The following is a 20,922-nucleotide window of genomic DNA, read 5'->3' as shown; positions in this document are numbered from 1 at the left end:
AAATGCCATTTGAAATTTTCTTCTTGAATGATGATTTTTTATCAAACTTGTATATTTAAGTTCAGTAATTTCACTTAAATAACAATTAATAGGTAATTATCATTGCCATTTAAGTGAAATCACTGAACTTAAATATACAAGCTTGATAAAAATGATCATTCTAGAAGAAAATTTCAAATGGCACTTAGAGGCTTTTGCATCTGAACTCCTCATGCATAAATTGTGATACGTACAAATATGTACGTCGGTGGATTTGTTCATACGTAAATAAGTTACATTTTTGTGCTTTCAATACGTAAATATTTTACGTTTTAGAACTGTAAATACGTCTGTATTATACGTTTCTGCGCATATAAAACGAAATTATATATACGTATGATAGAACGACACTTTTCGTACAAATACAAACGTATTCTCATGAGATCACTTTGTATTCTCAGAGAGCAGGAGATAGACATCATTTGGCAAAAGAAAAATCATTGTATTATGATACATGGCGAAAAATGTGTTTTGCTATGGTTTGTGTTCAAAACCATATAATATCTACAAACAACCACACTACAACCATAGTTACAACCATACAACCACGGTACAACCATGCCAAGAAATTTGATATCATGGTACCATGTCCCAAAAAACCCAAAGAGTGCTACCATGGTACTTTTGTTGTTTGTGCTGGACAGATGCCACACCGTTCATCATCTTCTTGATCTCATATGTCGCTGTGATGTCTTCAGCTGAAAACAGGAGTCCTTTGAGACCGTAAACCGACTGGCAATGTTTTCAAGGGCCTGAACGAACGAAGCATTTCAAAAACACACATCCTGAGGAAGCAACACGTTTCCTGATTCACGTTAAACAAAGAAAGGAGGTTCCATGCGATAAGTGCGCGAGCACTCTGCCCCTTCTCTCCATCCTCGGCATCCTTCACATTCATGAACACTCACCTGTGAAGATGAGCGCGTGTCTTCTCTGGCTCGGCCTGAGCGCTCTGTGTAAGGACACTCCGGACTGATTCAGACCATCTCATCCTCTCTTTTTATTCATTTGTCTGACCTCTTTCTCACTTTTGCTCTCATCTGCAGGGCAAGCGGCCAACACACAGGCAGGTAAGTCCTCAGTTCAGTTTTATTTGCATGCGAGGGAACCGGTTTTTTTTTTTGGTCACGACGACTGTTGAGTTATTTTTGCCTCTCTCAGATTCACCTGACCGCTCGCAAAGGGTGCAGTGAAATATCTTGACAGTTCTGGGATTTTCAGGGACTTCTCGGATGTATTTTTAGCAGGGGCAGGTCTGTGGTTCACTTGGATGCTTTGATTCTTCCGAGATATTTTGTCACGGACTGTTTAGCCGCTCAGAGGAAGTTTCGCTTCGTATAATAGCAAGAAGTTTAGTCTGCGTTTAATTAGAGGCTCAAACAAGATCAGGGATGCAGATTCCAATCAACCCACCACCATTAACTCTGGGTTCGGATTCTCCTTGTTTTTCCAGATTTTAGCGTGTTTACTGGGCTGACGTGTACAGCGGAGATGAGAACTTGTGTTTTGTTGGTCGGGTTGAGAGTTATGCGGCTGAAATCACAGGCTCTGTTCACCTCAGGGAATGGTGTTTTGTGTTTGTTTATGTGCTTTCCTTCCTTCCTCTTCTTTCTGTTGGGAATGCCGCCTGAGGTCTTCTTTAAGACTTCAGGAAAAGAGCTGACGGTGTTCTGCTCAAAGTAAACATACTGGGAGGATGACTCTTTAGAAGTGAACATACGGGAGTGTACTGGTGCATTGATTTACCCTTCACTGAGAAGATAATCCCAGAGTTCACCCCTTGCGTAAAATAAGTGCACTTAATAGATTGCAGTGTTCTTCAAATCTTAAAAGAATACTTTAAAACCTGTACTTGCAAATAATATAAAATTATGGCACTTAAAGAGAGACACTTTCATGAGTTTTTTTTAGTAATGATGTCAAATTAAAAGTTTTACTTAAATCATTATGTTTCAATAATATTTTGTCATCCTTTAACCCTTATGCTGCATTAGGGACATTTTTGGTCTTTTGCAGTTTAATTTCTTTGACCATTTTGGCTGTTTTAATGCAAATGGTATGAAATTTGGCAAAATTGTGACTTTTTGGATACATGTAAAAAATGTGATCCCATTTTGCAAAATATGTATAACACACACTGTGTAGATCAAATAGTAACACTCAGCACCATAAAGACCAAAAATGGCCCATTGAAACCCATTAAAACGTTGTTTAAATCTGAGGCTGTCAGTAATACATGAAACATGATTTTTGCACAAACATCCTTTCATTTTGAAGCAAAAGCATTATATTTGCATTATATAGTGTATTCCACCAGATGACGTCACTACATATTTATTCCCTATGGGTGGAAATGCACCTTATTTTAGGCAATAGGCAATGTTTAATAGGTGGCCATTTTTGGTCTCTAACGCGCTAAGTGGGATTTTTTCAAAGTGGGACTGTGATAATCCAAATCTAAAGTTTTCTCTTTGCATTTAGTTTATTGAAAATAATTGAATTTTTGTGTTTTTTCCTCTTATACAAATCGATGGTTTCGCAAACAAAACTGGTAATTAAAGGGTTAAAATCCTGAAATTGAATACATTTTTGGTAGTTATGATGAGGACTGATGCTGGTTAAAAGATTTAACTTGGTAAAAGTGGAAAATAATAATAATATATAATATTTTAGGCAATGTTTAATATGTGGCCATTTTTGGTCCTTAATGCACTCAACGGTGTTAAAAATCTAATGCAGCACAAGGGTTAAAGAAGCGTACTAAAGCACATGTAAAGTACTTGATTATGATTTTAACTATAGTGTGTTATTCAATATTACATATATACTTGATATATTTTAAATATTTCACAATGCAACAATGTGTGATTACAAATTTATTTCAAAATATTACATACAAGTTTCAACATTAAATTATATTTTACTGATTACATATATTTTATGTGATCACCTAGACACTATAAACATGTGACAGTAAGTTTGCAGAATTCACAGCAGATTTAACTAAAATGATCTCAAACACAACACATGTTTTTGAGAGTGCAATACATTTGTATAAGGTTTTTTTCATGAAAAAACTTTTTATGCTTACTTTTAAATAGCCATATATTGCGAAACACTGCAGACAACAAATTGTCCATAATAAATGTGTAAAATAATTGTATAATAATATATAAAATAATTGAATATTTTACAATTTATCATGCACCTTTCAAAAACGCAATGATGTATTACAATTATTTACAATATTATCAAAATTGTATTAATATGATATTAATATTAATAATATCATTATTTATTTAAAAATGTAATTAAGATTATATTATTACATATACGATATTAGAATTATTTATTCAAAATTCAGTTCAGTCAACAACATATTCTGTCACTTTATTTTTTTTCAGCTATTTTGACTCCCAAAATTGGTTAGATTTTAAATTTAATGAACGTTTTTTTTTTTTTTTCTTTTTTTTAATGGTCTTATATTCGGTGCCAGACAGCAACATGTCGACCCAGATCCAGCCCACATCTGGGCCGTGTGGAATCCACGTGTACCAGATATGGGCCGGACCTGGGCCCAGTTGCTTCATTAATGATTTAATTTTTACGTTTTTGATTTATGAAATATGGATTGTCTTTGTGTACAAGTTTGGCTATACTTGTGAGGGCCAAATGTCCTCACTTATTCATTAAAACATCATGACAAGTGAGGGCATTTTACTTGTCCTCATTAATTAAAAAGGCTTATAAATTGGCCCAAATGTGTTTTTATTTAAATCTAGTGTTTTGTTTCTATGATGGGCGTAGGTTTAGTGGTAGATATTTTGACATAAAATCAATGGTATTTAGTATTTGCAATGTCCTCTCTAAAATAGTGAAACAAATGTGTGAATGTGTGTTTTATCTCTGGGTCTTTCTGAGCAGCATTCACCATTGACCAGGTGACGTTGACTGTGCTTCCTGGTAATAATGTGGCGAGTGGCACTAACCTATCCTTGCGTTGCGAGGCCAAGGTCAGTCAGAGCCTCCCGCAGCCGCTGACGTACAGCTTCAGCTTCCTGCAAGACGATCAGGTCATGTACTCGAAAAATACCAGCGTTTCAGTGGTGGAGCGCAGTTTATCTCCAGCCAGGGTGTTCAACTCGGGTCGCTACCAGTGCACTGTCCGCATCTACGACAAGATCAAGCCAAGCACCAGTCAGACACTCAGAGTCACAGGTCAGTAGCCTAACATTACTGATTGCTATCAAAGCATAATTCTACTAATTCTGTTTTAGCAGCTGTTGCTGTCTACTTACACTGGATATCAAAGTCTACTGAGTCTTTATAACCATGCAGGCCTTCAAGTCCCCACACTGAAGGTGAAGTCTGATATCATTTCTGAGGGTGAAGACATCAGTGCCACATGCAGTGCACCAGAGGAGACGGGCGGTCTGAACTTCTATTTCTACGAGGACAATCAGGAGGTCAAGCGAGTCTCTAGCAAGAGCAACTCTGTGACGACCACTCTTACCATGCAGAAGCTCATAGATGTCTACCTGCACTGTGTCTATATATATATGATGCATCCTGATGCGGGCTTCTCCAACAAAAGCAACACGGTGAAAGTGATTGTACAAGGTAACATTTGCTTGGTCAAAGAAACTTGGTCTAAAGACCCCATGAAATCAAAATTGTTGGCTACAATCAAAATTATTTTAGGGATAGTTCACCCAAAAATGAACATTCTGTAATTATTTACTCACCCTGATGTCATTCCAAACCCAGTCCATGTGACTACAGTGGTTCAACCTTAAAGTAAAGTCAAAATTAAGTATGTGTTCTGAGTTTGTCACACCACAAAAATGTGTTATTAGCCACCCAGCCAAATTTGAATGATAAAAAAAGCCGGCAAGTATATAAAATAATAGGGCTGGGTATTGAGACAAATTTCACAATTCGATTCGATTTCGATTCACAAGCTTTCAATTCGATTCGATTTCGATTACGATTCGATTCGATTCAATATCGATTATTTTGGATATCAGTTACAATAAATGCCAATTTTTCCTATCGTTTAAATTACACTTTTATTTATTTTTATAATAAGAAGATTATATGAAATATAAACATTTAAATGTCATAAAAACTTGCCAGATTTATTAAATATTGAAGAACTTTAAGATTATAATGCATATGTAATATAGTGTATATATTTAGCAAAATGCTCCTCTCTGGAGTTATTTTTTTCTATCTGACTAACGAGTTGATGTGGGTTTTCTGAGGTAAATATGACGATACATGACAAGACAATGATTACAAGCTGTTTAACCGACGTCTTTCCACGGTTGAAACGCTGATTGAGCGAATGAATGTGACATGATACGGATTTCGATAAGTTGTACTCTATCTTTTAACACACTTTCAGATGGTCATTCATGTTTATTTTTGCGCGGTAACTGGTATTATTAACCCGGATGAGAGATCAGCGCTGCTGCTTCTCCAGAGTGATCTCACGCCACAGCGCCAAAACGCTATTTATGTTTTTGAATTTCTAAAGGAAATGGACGTAATTTGGAAATTGAGACTTTGTTTCATATCAATAGTAACAAAGGACAAAGATTATTGCGATTTTTTTTTGGATGCGCGCGGCCGCGATACAATGTCCCATTCATTCAAATGAAACAGGATGACTAATCGATTCTTGAGACTTAAGAATCGATATCGGTTCGTAAAAATGAGAATCGATTAATATCGAGAAATCAATATTTATTACCCAGCCCTATAAAATAAGCTATCAAAATCTTGAAAAAATTAGCAGTTTTCTCTGCTCTCAAACGCTGGGCTGCGTGGAAACCACGCCCACTCGCGGGAAAGCTGTCGACGGTGATATTAGCCGATACTGCTTTCGGGACGGGAGGGTGAACGCTGAGGCGGGAGATAGTCGTTTCGGCCCCGTTTTACTAGTAACAGCGGATCATAAGTGAATGAGGAAAGTTTATAAAACGATCCCATGTAAAATGATCACTACAGAGGCGGGTGTTGGCGGTGATCCTCAGCTCTTCATCAAAGTTGGCTCTACACAAAATTTATCCACCTATTCTTGATGTGATCTTTATTTTATTTATCTCGAAATGTGATCTTTATTTTTTTGTGAAATAAAGACACAGATCTGTTTTGTACATGATCGCATCCAGGTAGTAGCCTACACAATTTCCGTGTCGAAGGCGTAGCTAGCTAGCAAACTGTTGGCTGTAGTAACTAATTGTACTGACTGTAACTCGCGATTGAGCGGCGAATGTGCTCTATTATTAGGGGAGAGATCAGCCTCAGTGGCCTCAGTGTGTCATCAAGTAGGGGAGTGTCCATGAGCTCAGGGGCTCCAGTGCGTCATCGAGCCCTGTTTTAACCCCGCCCAAAAAAATCGGTAATGGTGAAAAATTGTTTAACGGTCTAACTCCTCATTTCAGTACTTCACAGTTCACAGTCTTTGTAATGTGTTTTAGCAATGGATTAGTAACATGTATAATGTGTTTAGTAGAATTGCCTTTATAGGGACTTTAAGGCATTTTTCTCAATTCCCGATATGAGAGGTATGGGAAAGTTGCTCTCCCCAATATGGCGGCGCCGTTGACGTACGCTCCAGCAGGCCAACAGGGCGTCTATGTATTTATTATGTCTATGTCCGGAAGTACTGTACTTTGTTTACTATGCGAATAGCGTAGGAGTCTGACATTATTCAACATTGTTGAATAAAGTTGATATTTTTGTTTTTTGCACAAAAAGTATTCACATTGCTTCATAATATTAAAGGGTTAGTTCACCCAAAAATGAAAATTAAGTCATTAATTACTCACCCCCATGCTGTACCAACCCCGTAAGACCTTCGTTCATCTTCGGAACACAAATAAAGATATTTTTGATTGAATCTGAGAGCTGGATCAGTCCTACATAGACTGCCTAAGGGACTGGCTCTTGACGGCCCATAAAGTCATTAAAGAAAAGGTTTAAATGTTCCATGTGCCTACAGCGGCTCAATTATAACTTTATCAAGCGACGAGACTACTTTTTGTGCGAAAAAAAACATAAATAACGACTTTATTCCATTACTTCCTTATGGGCGCATGGGCGAGAACTGAGACGAGGACGTTCTCATTCGACCACTTCTTGTTACCAGCTGCTCACCGCTTAGGAGTTTTACCGCCCCCTACCGTATAAGATGATGTGCTGATATAGCTGGAAGCGCAAAACTTTCTGTTTACAAGCAGAGGAAGATGCGCGCTGTACATACGCTTTTCAATTACCGTATTTTCCGCACTATAAGGTGCACTTAAAAGCCTTTAATCTTCTCAAAAAACGACAGTGTTCCTTATAATCCGGAGCGCCTTATATATGGATCATCATTTTATACAGTAGGTGGCGGTAAAACTCCTAAGCGGTGAGCAGCCGGTAACAAGAAGTAGACGAATGTGAACGTCCTCGTCTCAGTTCTCGCGCATGCGCCCATAAGGAAGTAATGGAATAGTCGAATAAAGTCGTTATTTATATTTTTTCGCACAAAAAGTAGTCTCGTCGCTTGATAAACTTATAATTGAGCCGCTGTAGGCACATGGAATATTTAAACCTTTTCTTTAATGACTTTATGGGCCGTCAAGAGCCAGTCCCTTAGGCTGTCTATCTAGGACTGATCTAGCTCTCAGATTCAATAAAAAATATCTTTATTTGTGTTCCGAAGATGATCGAAGGTCTTACGGGGTTGGTACAGCATGGGGGTGAGTAATTAATGACTTAATTTTCATTTTTGGGTGAACTAACCCTTTAAGGTTGAACTACTGTAGTCACATGGACAATTTTAACAATGTCTTTACTACCTCATCAAAAAGGTATTTTTTTCATCAAAAATATATTATTTTGTGTTCTGAAGATGAACAAACTGGTCTTACTGGTTTGGAACGACATAAGGGTAATGACAGAAAGGTTTTTTTTTTATTGGTGTATCAACCTTTTAAGATTCATGCATTTTTTTTTAAAGAAATCAATACTTTCATTCACTAAGGATGCATTAAAATGATCAAAAGTTGATCAAATGTATGCCTTGGTGAGCACAAGAAGCTTCTTTAAGAAACGTTCAAAATCTTACAGAGCCTAAACTTTTGAATGGCAGTGTCATTGATATCAAAATTATTGAATTATCAGGAATTATCTCTCACTCATCACTCATCAACATTGAGATTGATCCTTTTTTTCTTTTTACAGATCTTGATGCGATCAGGCCAAAAATAAGCATCACCCCCGACACAAATGTTGTTGAGGGTGACAGGGTCCTGATCACTTGTCAGGTGCGAGATTCCTCAGATCTCGAGTTGTTCCTTACCAAAGGCAACACTCTACTGAATCAGTCTAAGTCAACGTTCACATACAGCCTCACAGTCAGAGCTGAGGATTCAGGGGACTATGTGTGTAAAGCAGAGAAAGGCAGCGTGCAAAAGAAAACCGTCTATGAGCTAAATGTCTCAGGTAACTAGCCACAAACACACATTTTGACTAATCATAGAATGCTTTCAGCTGTCCACTTTCATCTCCATAAGACTTTTTTTTTTTTACGGGTTTATTGCATTAAAACAAGTTTGCCTTTGTCGAAATCGCAGCGAAAATTGGAATATTACTTTGAAATGGAAATTGGAATGTTAAACATTTTACCATTAACAAAAAGATATGTATACACTCACCTAAAGGATTATTAGGAACACCTGTTCAATTTCTCATTAATGCGATTATCTAGAATGGGCCGTCTGATTCAAGCTTTGACTGAAATAACCACTCGTTACAACCGAGGTATGCAGCAAAGCATTTGTGAAGCCACAACACGCACAACCTTGAGGCGGATGGGCTACAACAGCAGAAGACCCCACCGGGTACCACTCATCTCCACTACAAATAGCAAAAAGAGGCTACAATTTGCAAAAGCTCACCAAAATTGGACAGTTGAAGACTGTTGCCTGTCTCGATTTCTGTTGAGACATTCAGATGGTAGAGTCAGAATTTGGCGTAAACAGAATGAGAACATGGATCCATCATGCCTTGTTCCCACTGTGCAGGCTGGTGGTGGTGGTGTAATGGTGTGGGGGATGTTTTCTTGGCACACTTTAGGCCCCTTAGTGCCAATTGGGCATCGTTTAAATGCCACGGTCTACCTGAGCATTGTTTTTGACCATGTCCATCCCTTTATGGCCACCATGTCCCCATCCTCTGATGGCTACTTCCAGCAGGATAATGCACCATGTCACACAGCTCGAATCATTTCAAATTGGTTTCTTGAACATGACAATGAGTTCTCAGTACTAAAATGGCCCCCACAGTCACCAGATCTCAACCCAATAGAGCATCTTTGGGATGTGGTGGAACGGGAGCTTCGTGCCCTGGATGTGCATCCCACAAATCTCCATCAAATGCAAGATGCTATCCTATCAATATGGGCCAACATTTCTAAAGAATGCGTTCAGCACCTTGATGAATCAATGCCACGTAGAATTAAGGCAGTTCTGAAGACGAAAGGGGGTCAAACACAGTATTAGTATGTGTTCCTAATAATCCTTTAGGTGAGTATATATATATATATAGAGAGAGAGTTTTTGGTCAGTTGGATTTTTTTGCTTAATGAATTAACTGTTTTGTGAAATATAATAACCCTCCACTGGATGATATAAACAAACCAATTCTGACTCCATGTTCACTCTTTAGAACTGTTCTCAAAGCCGATTTTGAGAATGACCCCAGACCAGGTTTTTGAAGGGGAACGCTTCACTCTGTCCTGCCGCAGTGATGTACGCTCCCCAAAGAAGATCAAAAAAGAGGATATAAAGTATACGTTGCTGAAAGGTCGGCACATTTTTTCAGGTGCCGACTACTTTGTCACTGCGAGCCTGGCCACCAATGGGAAATACTCCTGTGTTGCAGTGGCTAAAGGAGTTAACAAGACCAGCCAACAACTCCATTTAAAAGCTAAAGGTGAAAAGTTCATGCTTTGACCAAAGCATTAGAGGACATGCATATATTATCCACATTATTGATTGTAAGAACATAGCATTTCCCATTATTACTATGTTATAACATGTTATAACTTAGTAATAACAGTCATATAGTCACACATCTTTCAGAGAATCTAAAGAACTCTGTGGAATGGAAAGTTTCCATGAGGTTCTTCATGGACCCATCAATGCAAATCAAGAATCTTGATTTTTAAAAGTGAAGAGCTGACTGCTTGGGATATGAAGCAGATATATATAATTCAATTGATATGTTGCATTGCAAGAACTCACTTTCTTTAGTGAATAGGCAGGCATCCTAATGTTTTGGGGTTGTTGTTTTTTTTTAACATTTTTCCAGTGCCTGTTTCTGGCCCAGTCATCCGTGTTGTTGATAAGGTGATTGTTGGTCGGCCATTCAAGGTTTCATGTGAGTCTGAGAATGGAACGCTTCCAATAATATACACCTTACTGAAGGCCCGCATGTCAATGGCTGAGAAGAGAGTGGATGAGGCTGCTGACAAGGCACTCTTCAGCATTGACTCCATCAGTTCTCCAGAAGAGATCTACAGCTTCACATGTCAGGCTCAAAACCAGGGGCCATCGATCAGTAGAACCAGTCAACCCCTTACAGCAGAAGTCATAGGTAAGAGGACCAAACCCTGACATCTTCATGCTCAATGATTTGTGTGCCTAACGTTGTTGTTATTTTTTAATAATTTGGAAGTGGCATTTTTAGATGCCATAATCACTGATAGACATTTGTGTCCGGCACCATTTTTGATGACTGTTACATTCATTGTATTCCAGTTCTGCACAGACAAAAGCTTTTCAATAAAGCATCCAAAGTCAATTGGAAAAAACCAAGCCTCCATCTACATTTTCAGGTTCCCCCCAGCACAGGGGGGAACAAGCCCCACCCATTCAGAGGAACAATATGATTGGTCAATTTTCCTGTCATTTGACATTCGTCGTTTGAGCTTAAAACACTTTTACCAAGTTTATGGTTCGCTGTATCCCATTTTGTATTTTTTTACCAAGTTTAAAATCTAGAGACTCACCTTAAGTAATGAATTGATCAGTGTCAGAGAAACAAACAGTGAACATACTTTATGAATGCATGTGAAATCTGTCTATTGTCAAAAGAGAAGTTTATGAAGTTTTTAAAGGGGTAGTTCACATAAAAATGAAAACACACACACGCACACACATTCAAATATGGCCCAACGCACTGTACTAATCAGACGCCACGACAACAAGTGAAAGAACTAGAACTCAGGGGACAGTGAAAACAAACAGAACAGAAGACATGAATATGAGGACATTTTCCGTATTGATTTTTCGCTTTCGTTTTACCTTTTTTTTTAAATTAGACATTGCATTATCTTTAGGGTTACGGAAACTTGACAGAAAATGTACTGGTCATTTTTCTGCCGCTTTATTAGGCTATAAGTTTTTGGTAACGCTTCCTTTTACAGTACAGTACTTCAGTGTACTTACCTAGAAAGTACTGGCTAATATAAGGTACATGGAACAGGGGTAGGTTCAGGGTTAGTATTAGTTATTACCCAGTAATTGTGGTTACTAAAATAAGTACATAGTATTTACATGGGTAACTGGACTGTAAAAGGAAGCGTTACCAAGTTTTTCTACTTACAGTGAAAAAGTGGTCCATTAAACTAATTCTCTATTTGTTCTGAAGTCATAAAATAGTTTAACAGAACAGAAGTCGAAATCAGAAATCTCATTCCTGTTCACATTCAGATACTAATTTGACATTGACTCATTGACACATTGAATGGAATATAAAGTTGTGACAGAGCTGGCGATTTCTAGTTATTAGTGACCAAAAAGATGTTTTCAGAAAATTAATGGGCTATAGTATTATTGTCTCTTACTATTCTTGACTAGCTGGTACTTCTGTGTCTATCTATCAGTACCAGTGTCCAAGCCGGTCCTGGAGCCACAAGACATTACAGTCACGGAGGGCTCAGACCTCACCCTCACCTGCCGTGTACAGAAGGGCACTTACCCAATCATCTTTACCTGGTATCACAACAGGCTCCCTTTACCCAGCCAAAAAGTCAGATCCTTAGAAGGACAATATATCATCAAAACCATAGAACGAGACCAGCGAGGCGACTACTACTGTGAGGCGTCCAATTACAACACTGAAATTAAAAGGAGTTATCCAGCCAGGATTGGAGGTACATTTTTAAATACCACACCAACACACAATTTGATCACCCTGATAAGCCATAGTAGAACTTCTCTGTTTTGACATATCATTACACATACTCTACGCAGATGAAAGTTAAAGGGTTAGTTCACCCAAAAATGAAAATTCTGTCAGTATTTACTCACCCTCATATTGTTCCAACCCTGTAAAACCTTCGTTCATCTTCGGAACACAAATTAAGATATTTAAGATATTAAGATCGCTCCTGCATACTAGTCCATAGGCTTCTTGAGGGAATGACTCTTGCTGGCATCGAAAAGTCATCAAAGACATCGTTAAAATAGTCCAAGTGACTACAGTGGCTCAATTTTAACTTTATCAAACGACGAGAATACTTTTTGTGCGCAAAAACAAACAAAAATAACGACTTTATTTCAACTATTCACTTCCTTCTCCATGGGCCTGTAGTCAGTTAACGTAGTGTGATTGCGTAGAGCTACGTCACACGTAGGCTCACTATTGGCCGACGCTGGTCATGTGTGTGATGCGTGTGACGTACAATAACAGAAGCTTACGTTATTAAACTAGTAACCTGACTCGCGCAGAGGGAGAAATAAACGAATAGTTGAAATAAAGTCGTTATTTTTGTTGTTTTTTTTGCGCACAAAAGTGTTCTCGTCGTTTGATAAACTTAAGATTGAGCCCCTGTAGTCACTTGGACTATTTTAACGATGTCTTTAATGACTTTTCGATGCCAGCAAGAGTCATTCCCTCAAGAAGCCTATGGACTAGTATGCAGGAGCGATCTTAATATCTTAAATATCTTAATTTGTGTTCTGAAGATGAACGAAGGTCTTACGGGGTTGGAACAACATGAGGGTGAGTAAATACTGACAGGATTTAAATTTTTGGGTGAACTAACCCTTTAAAGAAAGCAGTCAGTTAATGCAGCAACATTTTTATGAATTCTATCAATGCAATGTGGCGAGAACATGAACAAACGTGAACTACGCTCTGGAAAGGAAACGTCACGAAATTGTAACTCGCGTTTCAGACAGCGCTCGAATGCCGAATTGAACTCTCTTTTACGTCTGCTTGTGCTTGAATGGACAAATTCACGCAAAATTATGTAAAAAACTATTTTTTTTATGTAGGTAAAACAACAATGGAGAAAAAAATCACTCTTTGATCTTGACTGAATAACATTTGTTAATTTAAAGGGATACTCCATTTTTTTTGGAAATAGGCTCATTTTACCACTCCCCCAGAGTTAAACAGTTGAGTTTTTACCGTTTTCGAATGCATTCAGCCGATTTTCTGATATCAGTAACCAGACAGTTTCTGGTCTCATTGACTTCCATAGTATATTTTTTTCCTACTATGGAAGTCAATGAGACCAGAAACTGTCTGGTTGCTGATATTCTTCTAAATATCAGAAAATCGGCTGAATACATTTGAAAACGGTAAAACTAAACTGTTTAACTCTGGGGGAGTGGTTAAATGAGCCTATTTCCAAAAAAAGTGAAGAATCCCTTTAAGGATTAATCTGTTTAGTTTATACAGTGTACTTTGTTCAATGTCTCTGAAAAGTTACTCAATGTTTAAATTTATATTAGTTCGGCTAGTTGTTTAACTGTGGTATCGAAATTGCAATAGAGAATTCTATATAATCAAATTTTGATATCATAACTTTCTGTTTTTGCAGAAACATGACATGTAAAAAATATATATGGCCGGTAAATTTTCTTAAGTCAGTGGTTATTTTATACTCATGTACAGTATGTTTCATTAAAGTGGCAATGTTTACAGAAGATGTTGGTAAAGATGTTCACAGGTTCTTTCTGATTTTGTGTGTGTTTTATAGTCAGTTTAGCGGTGTGGAAGAAAGCTCTTATTGGAGTGTTTTGTATCTTGCTTTTGGTGGCTATCGTCATAGTCCTGACAGTCTTATTGAAGAAAATGCCAAATCCACGCAGAAAAAAGCAAGAAAATGAGTTATCAGTGTAAGACGCCACTTGATTTCAATTTAACATCTACAGTTCGTACGTCTTATATCATAATTTAAATGTTTCTTCATTGTGTTTGAAAATGCTTTTTGCCTCAGGAAACCTTCAAGGCCCAAATCAGGTGACCCTATGAGAGTCAGCCTCACTCTCGACATCGAAGACAACACCATTCTCAATGGTAGAAAATATCCTTATTCTTGTCATATTAATATTAATAGTGCATTTGGCTATTTTTGCATTAAGCTGCTGTGTGTTTAAGGCAAGGCGCCATGTGAATAGGCTAAAAGCTAATAGATACTTTCCCTAGTTTATTAATCACAGTATATTTAGACAAACATTTTTTTTTAATTTATCACAGCATAAATCAGAAAGTACTGCCAACAGCCAGAAAAATATATATATATGTAGATATAAAATGTTATATAAATGTCTAGCTTTTCTCATTTTCATTAATTTGATGATTTAGTTGAAATCGAGTGGAAAAATAGAGAGAAAGTGTAATAAAAAATAAAACAATGTTTCTTTTTTAGTGTAAAAGAAGACTAGTTATGTGCCTGTTTATTATTTGAGTTGTGTAGTGTTCTAAATCGTACTTTTCTTCGTGGATGAACTTATGATTTTGTTATTACCGGTGTAATTCTTGTGGAGTTTGGCATCATATCTGGTATCTTTTCACGTTGGGTTAGGTTATGTTATTATAATGGCTGAACTGTATTTTGATTACTAAAATCATATTGAAAATTGCATTTTATCACTTTTTTTTTTTCCTGACACCGAATGTTGAGGTCATATCTTGTTTGTTTCTGCCTACAGGCACTCCCTGTGTGATGGGCAGGAATGTCTGGAGTGAAAATGTATCTGGCTCAGGTACAGACTTTAAACAGGATGAGGCCTATGTGATGTGATGTGATGTTAGTTCATCATGACAATGTCTGCTTGCTATCAAACTAGATTCTGACGATCATACCGACGTGGACTATGAGTTGGTTCACCCACAGGAAGTGGATCCCAGCAAAGGTGAGATTCAAGAATGATCATTGCAAAAAAAAAAAATATATATATCAATTCTATAAAGTACTATTAGTTTAGTAATTGTGTTGCTTGTTTGTACGTCAAGTTAAACTTATTCTTTAAGTTTACACCATCACCACCCCATTATTAAATTAGTTGGTATCACTTTACAATACGGGTGCACTAATAAGCATTAATTCATGCTTAACTAATGCGCAGATAATACTGAATTAATGTGTTACTAATGATTATTTAAGCTATTCATTAATGAATACCACATAAGGAACTAATTAAGAGTCTGTAAGGTTAATGTATTAGTTCATACATGAATTGTTATTAATTAAATATGTAATTGTGGATTAATTCCATAATAACTCATTTTTTTAACTAATGGTGTCAATTACTATGTTAATTACCAGAATGAGCCAAAGCCTTGTATTTTAACTTCCAGATATATGACAGGTACACTAATATGCATTAATACATGATTAATTACTTTATTGTTACTGCAAATTCAAGTACGAATTACTACAATAACTAAATGACTAGTTAATAATGATGTGCCCCATCAAGTAAAGTCATAGTAAAATGATACCTTTGCAAATCATTAGCTAATGATTAATTAAAGCAGATAACTAGAAGTTGAAGTGCATAGCTTTGACTAATTGTGGTAATTAACACATTCATTTACACTATTAGTTAATAAAATATGTTATTAAGGAATTAATACACAATGGCACTTTGAATTGATAGAAATTCATGTATTACTTAATCTATTAATCATATAGACTCTTTATTAGTTACTGATGCAGTAATCATTAATTAATGGTTTAGTTCTTCATGAGTTATACATTAACTCATGATTATCTGTGCATTAGTTAACCTGTTAACTGTCACCCCCCCTTTTTTGAATAGACATGAAAATGCACATTTCGAACTTAAATGGTTGTAATTCAAGAATGCTTTGGAATATAGACATATGTTTGGTCTTGTTTTAAAGAAGACATTTGGCAGATTTTTGTAGAAGTGAAATAAATTAAGAAAGTGAAACAGAAAAAAAGTTATAGAAGTTTGAGTTTATGGAAATGTACAATGTAAAAATATGAATTATTCATATTTTACATAAAATATATATTTTCAAAACCTGGGCTACTCTAAAATGTCAGAAAGATCAAAGCCAAAAATCTGAACAAGTTGTGTTTCAAATTTTAGGTTGATATCTCAAAAAATGAGCTTTCAGTAAGATTTTGTTTGAGCGCAGTACCAAACTTTTTCACTAGGGCACAATCAGACTCTATTACTGCCCATATAAGGGCACCTGCATTTCCATTCGTGTTTTGAGTGATATGAACCATTATTTTCACAATTTTCATACAATTTCTGAAGTAGAGATCCTATTCAGAAGTAGCATGGGAAGTTTGGCAGATTTTGATATGAATTCAACCTCTAAGAAACACATACAAAGAACACGCATGTAAGTCATAGCTAGCTGCCACGTCACAAATGGTGAATTTATTATTTTTTTCTTGATATTTCAAATTTTTCAGACCTTTTTTTTTCAAAATAATTGAATGGATTCTATCTTTTGAACTTTTGGCATGAAAACAAACTGAGGTATCTACCATTTTTTCATGATTTTTCATGTTTAATGGTATTTTAAAATAAAGGTCTGAACACGCCTTATGAGTATGAAAATATTCTTGTTTTATATTGATAAATTATGGCTCCTCTGTAATATATTTTGAAAATATGTCACCAAATATGGAAACTAGAGATTGTAAGCTTCCAAATGATATATAGTTTGTCAATATTATTTAAGGTATTTACTAAGATATTATTGTTTTAAAAATATAGTGGCAAACGTCCCACCTGTGGGACGGTGACAGCATGAATTAATGCATATTAGTGCGCCCGTATTGTAAAGTGTTACCAATTAGTTCATTTCACATGTAAAGCAGTTCTGCAGAAAACAGTGGTCATCATCATCCGGTTCAATTCAGTTTACATCCAGTAGTGTCAGTGCAGTTAAATCAGTAATGTTGTTGAATATTAAGTGTCCCCAACTAAGCAAGCCATGGGCGACAATGGCAACGAACCAAAACTCCATCAGGCGACCGAAATAGAGGTGGAAAAAATCTTAGGAGAAACCAGAAGGCCAGTTCTCCTCTGGCCAGTGAACGAACACGGTGTGCTTATGGTTCAGGATGCATCTCAAGGTAGCATCGGTAGCAACTCAGACCACCTCCTACAATTTTGGTCCTTGGTGTTGGAGTCAACATATTTTATTAATCCTGGAACAACATTCATGTCTGAAAATGTAATCCTAAACATATTCCTACCCCTAAACCCTACCCATAAGTAACCCCTAAAATCGGAGAAAAATAATAGGTGAATAACACTGATGTAGAAGCGCTTAACCCTCAAATCTTCCCCGATGTGTCCACGTGTGACAGCCTTCTTAGTGGACCCATCTCTATTTGAGATTGAGATTCAATCACTAAGACAAGTGGACACAACAAGACTGTGTGCATGGACATCAGTGGACTCTGTTGATGATGTAAATTACAGAGTTAAATGTGTAAAAGTGAAGGATAACTTTAGTTGTCCTCACTATGGTTAGTCTAAATATTTGCACATTATTGTGTTTTTCTTCCCCTACTGTCTAACACCAAAAATGTAGTTCTTGTGTCATGACTAATCTACACAGTAAATTTTAAATTAAATAAGTAAAGAAGAGAAATTTCCATTTTGATGCTGAACAAAAAAAAAAATTGTCCATATTTCTATTAGAAGTTCTTTTGAAGAAAAGCACAGAGCCTGAAGACAGTGGCCAGCATACAGAGGTCCAGATGTCCACACCAGGTGAGCTCTGATCTTTGAATCACACACATAACAGCCTGAAAACCCTATGGAGGCTTGTTTCCAGGATGGAATAAAGCAAAAATATATTTATCGTTTTATCCTTAGCAATTCTGACTTGAAAATTGAACATTTCTCGCAATTGTGAAACGCGAGGAAAAAAAAGTCAGAATTGTGAGTTGCAATTACCGGTAACACTTTACTAATAAGCATGCAATGCACAGATAATACTGAATTAATGTGTAACTAATGATTATCTAAGCTATTCATTAATGATTACCACATTAGGAACTAATTAAGAGTCCAAACATTAATTGTTATTAATTAAATATTTAATTGTAGATGAATTCCATTATAACTCATTTTTTTTAACTAAAAGTGTTAATTAATATATTAATTACCAGAGTGAGCCAAAGCCTTGTATTTCAACTTCCAGATAATATGACAGGTACACTAATATGCATTAATACATGATTAATTACTTCATTGTTACTGCAAATTGATGTGCAAATTACTACAATTACTAAATGACTAGTTAATAATGATGTGCCCCATCAAGTAAAGTCATAACATAATGATACCTTTGCAAATCATTAGCTAATGATTAATTAAAGCAGACAACTGGAAGTTGAAGTCCATAGCTTTGACTAATTGTGGTAATTAACACATTCATTTACACTATTAGTTAAGAAAATATGTTATTAGGGAATTAATACACAATGACACATTGAATTAATAGCAATTCATGTATTACTTAATCTATTAATCGTATTGACTCTTTATTAGTTGCTGATGATCATTAATTAATGGTTTAGTTCTTCATGAATTATACATGAACTCATGATTATCTGTGCATTAGTTAAGGATGAATTAATGCATATTAGTGCACCCGTATTGTAAAGTGTTACCCAATTACCTTATTTATATTTCATTATGTGGCAGAAACAAGCTTCCATACTCCCCTCCCCTTGAAGCATGACCATAACAGGCAGCAAAAACGGCGCATTGTTGCTTTGCGTACTAACATTGTTAATGAAAGTGTGGTTTCATCATGCATGAGACGCCAGGTGGCTATTTCCTGTGCCGGTGGGAAAGAGCTTCCTGTTTTCACAATGGGCCCTGGAGCCTCATGTTCCTCTGGCCAACCGACACAGAAACGCGGCTATTGTTTCATCAGTGCAAATAAACACTCCACAGCCCCCTTTTCCCCAGCGAGACCTCTTGATAATCATTGCGGTATGCGTGTAAAACAATGCTGAAACATAGCAGAGGTCACGCTGAAATGGATTTTGGCATGCCCACATATCGCCAAACAATAGCTACATCTGGGGGGAAACAGATTACTTGCACAGGCACATTAGCATGGCACTAACACGATAAGCCCAGGGCAGGCATCACACTCCTCTTCCTTGGGAGTTGGTTTAGGAAGTTGGGCTGCAGTTATTAAATATTCATCTATTTTGCCGCTGCGGCTCTTCTGTGACGGTGGTTCATTTGTTTTTTATAGGAGTTTCGGAACAAGCTGAGGGCGTAAGTGACGCACAATGTTGACACAGACACAGACACACAAGTCCACATGTAGGTATGTACAAATAGTTTTGCCACAGGGAGGCCCTCTTGTGGAAGAAATAGGTGCTACAGAAGAAATACCTCATATATCATTTGGTTTAACTCGTGAAGCATGACAAGAACATTTGCTGGTCACACAAAATCTAACGAGGAAAAATCATAAACTATATTTTGCACAATTTTTTTTTAAATTTCAAGATAGATAGATAGATAGATAGATAGATAGATAGATAGATAGATAGATAGATTAGATAAATAGATAGATCTATACTCTGCAATCTTTCAGTGAAGTTATTTGTGTCTTTCTCAGCAGGCGGCTCTGGAGTATGCACAACTCAACAACAGTGAACAAGAACCTGCATAGTGTCTCAACACATTACATCTAATTTATTCAGCTTCTTCACCACCAGAGGCTGATTTTCATTTATGATCTGTTGACAGTGAACATTTTAGTTTAACGGTATCGTTCATTTTACTTTGTGGCCTGGATTGTTTGTAATGTGAGTAAGATGTGTTGTGATGTTTATATACAGTATCAGAGATTAAAATCTGAGCAGTCAAGTCTTTATTATTATTATTTTTTTTCTTTCTTGGAGTATTTTTTTTTTCAAGAACTACGAGGAAAAGGAAAACCATCTGTGCTTCCAGAAGAAGGGGGAGCTGCTGAGTTACTGGAAAAAATAATTCTTTAACCCTTTCATGCATGAATTATGATATCCTCAGTCAGGATTTTTTTTTTCCTTTGTGTTTTTATTGCTCTTAGGGCATGACAAACAAGATTTGATTAGATTTTTTTTTTTTTTAAACAAAATTTTCAAAGAGATTTTCAGATGTCCACTTGAGTGGACCGCATGCATTTATAGTTTAAACTGAAGAGATACTGTATTAAACATAATACAATAATCAAACAGATAAATTATGTGTATTTAACAAACTAATCAATACAATTACATCAAATCATGTGAAAACTATAAAATATATGAAAAAATATATATAAACCCGAAATATTGCAAAGGCAATTGACCTGCATACAAGTTGCACTTTGTGTATCTTGGGTATCAGAACATAATGATGTGATTCCATCAGAAATGTCTACAGCCTGTCAATGTACAACTGTGGAAACACTCAGATGCTCCCTCCAGTGTGCCAGAGTATGTCAATTTACCCTTATTAGCTGATAATTCTGATTATGTTAGAGATGGACACATTTCTAGCATAGCCCCTCTTCTGAGAAAACCTAGTGATACATTTTTTT

At 36.5% G+C, this 20,922-nt stretch overlaps 1 protein-coding gene across 5 annotated transcripts; it reads left to right on the top strand.

Annotated features, from left to right (window-relative positions):
- The first annotated feature begins 748 nt into the window (after nucleotides 1–748).
- Nucleotides 749–20,233, top strand: pecam1a (platelet and endothelial cell adhesion molecule 1a). Of its 5 annotated transcripts, none has more exons than XM_039654053.2 (15): nucleotides 749–995; nucleotides 1,086–1,109; nucleotides 3,964–4,257; nucleotides 4,378–4,659; nucleotides 8,275–8,535; nucleotides 9,760–10,026; nucleotides 10,405–10,689; nucleotides 11,981–12,250; nucleotides 14,087–14,225; nucleotides 14,327–14,406; nucleotides 15,042–15,095; nucleotides 15,180–15,245; nucleotides 18,030–18,101; nucleotides 19,606–19,628; nucleotides 19,981–20,233. In XM_039654053.2, exons 1-15 carry the CDS (start codon nucleotides 956–958, stop codon nucleotides 20,029–20,031), a joined length of 2,208 nt encoding a protein of 735 aa, XP_039509987.2. In that variant the 5' UTR covers nucleotides 749–955; the 3' UTR covers nucleotides 20,032–20,233. The 5 variants fall into 5 exon arrangements, with proteins under 5 accessions (XP_039509987.2, XP_039509986.2, XP_039509984.2 ...); XM_039654052.2 differs by having other exon boundaries at nucleotides 19,978–20,233; XM_039654050.2 differs by having other exon boundaries at nucleotides 750–995; nucleotides 19,606–19,680.
- Nucleotides 20,234–20,922: the final 689 nt, after the last annotated feature.

The sequence above is a fragment of the Pimephales promelas genome, chromosome 3 (assembly GCF_988280905.1).
Source record: "Pimephales promelas chromosome 3, fPimPro1.hap1.1, whole genome shotgun sequence".
NCBI classification, from domain to species: Eukaryota; Metazoa; Chordata; class Actinopteri; order Cypriniformes; family Leuciscidae; genus Pimephales; species Pimephales promelas.
This window is presented reverse-complemented; position numbering and strand designations above follow the sequence as displayed.

Coding starts and splice junctions, on each gene's coding strand:
- pecam1a (XM_039654052.2), top strand. CDS start 956: ATGAGCGCGTGTCTTCTCTGGCTCGGCCTGAGCGCTCTGT. Junction 1,110..3,963: donor AGCGGCCAACACACAGGCAG/GTAAGTCCTCAG, acceptor CTTTCTGAGCAG/CATTCACCATTGACCAGGTG. Junction 14,407..15,041: donor AGACAACACCATTCTCAATG/GTAGAAAATATC, acceptor TTCTGCCTACAG/GCACTCCCTGTGTGATGGGC.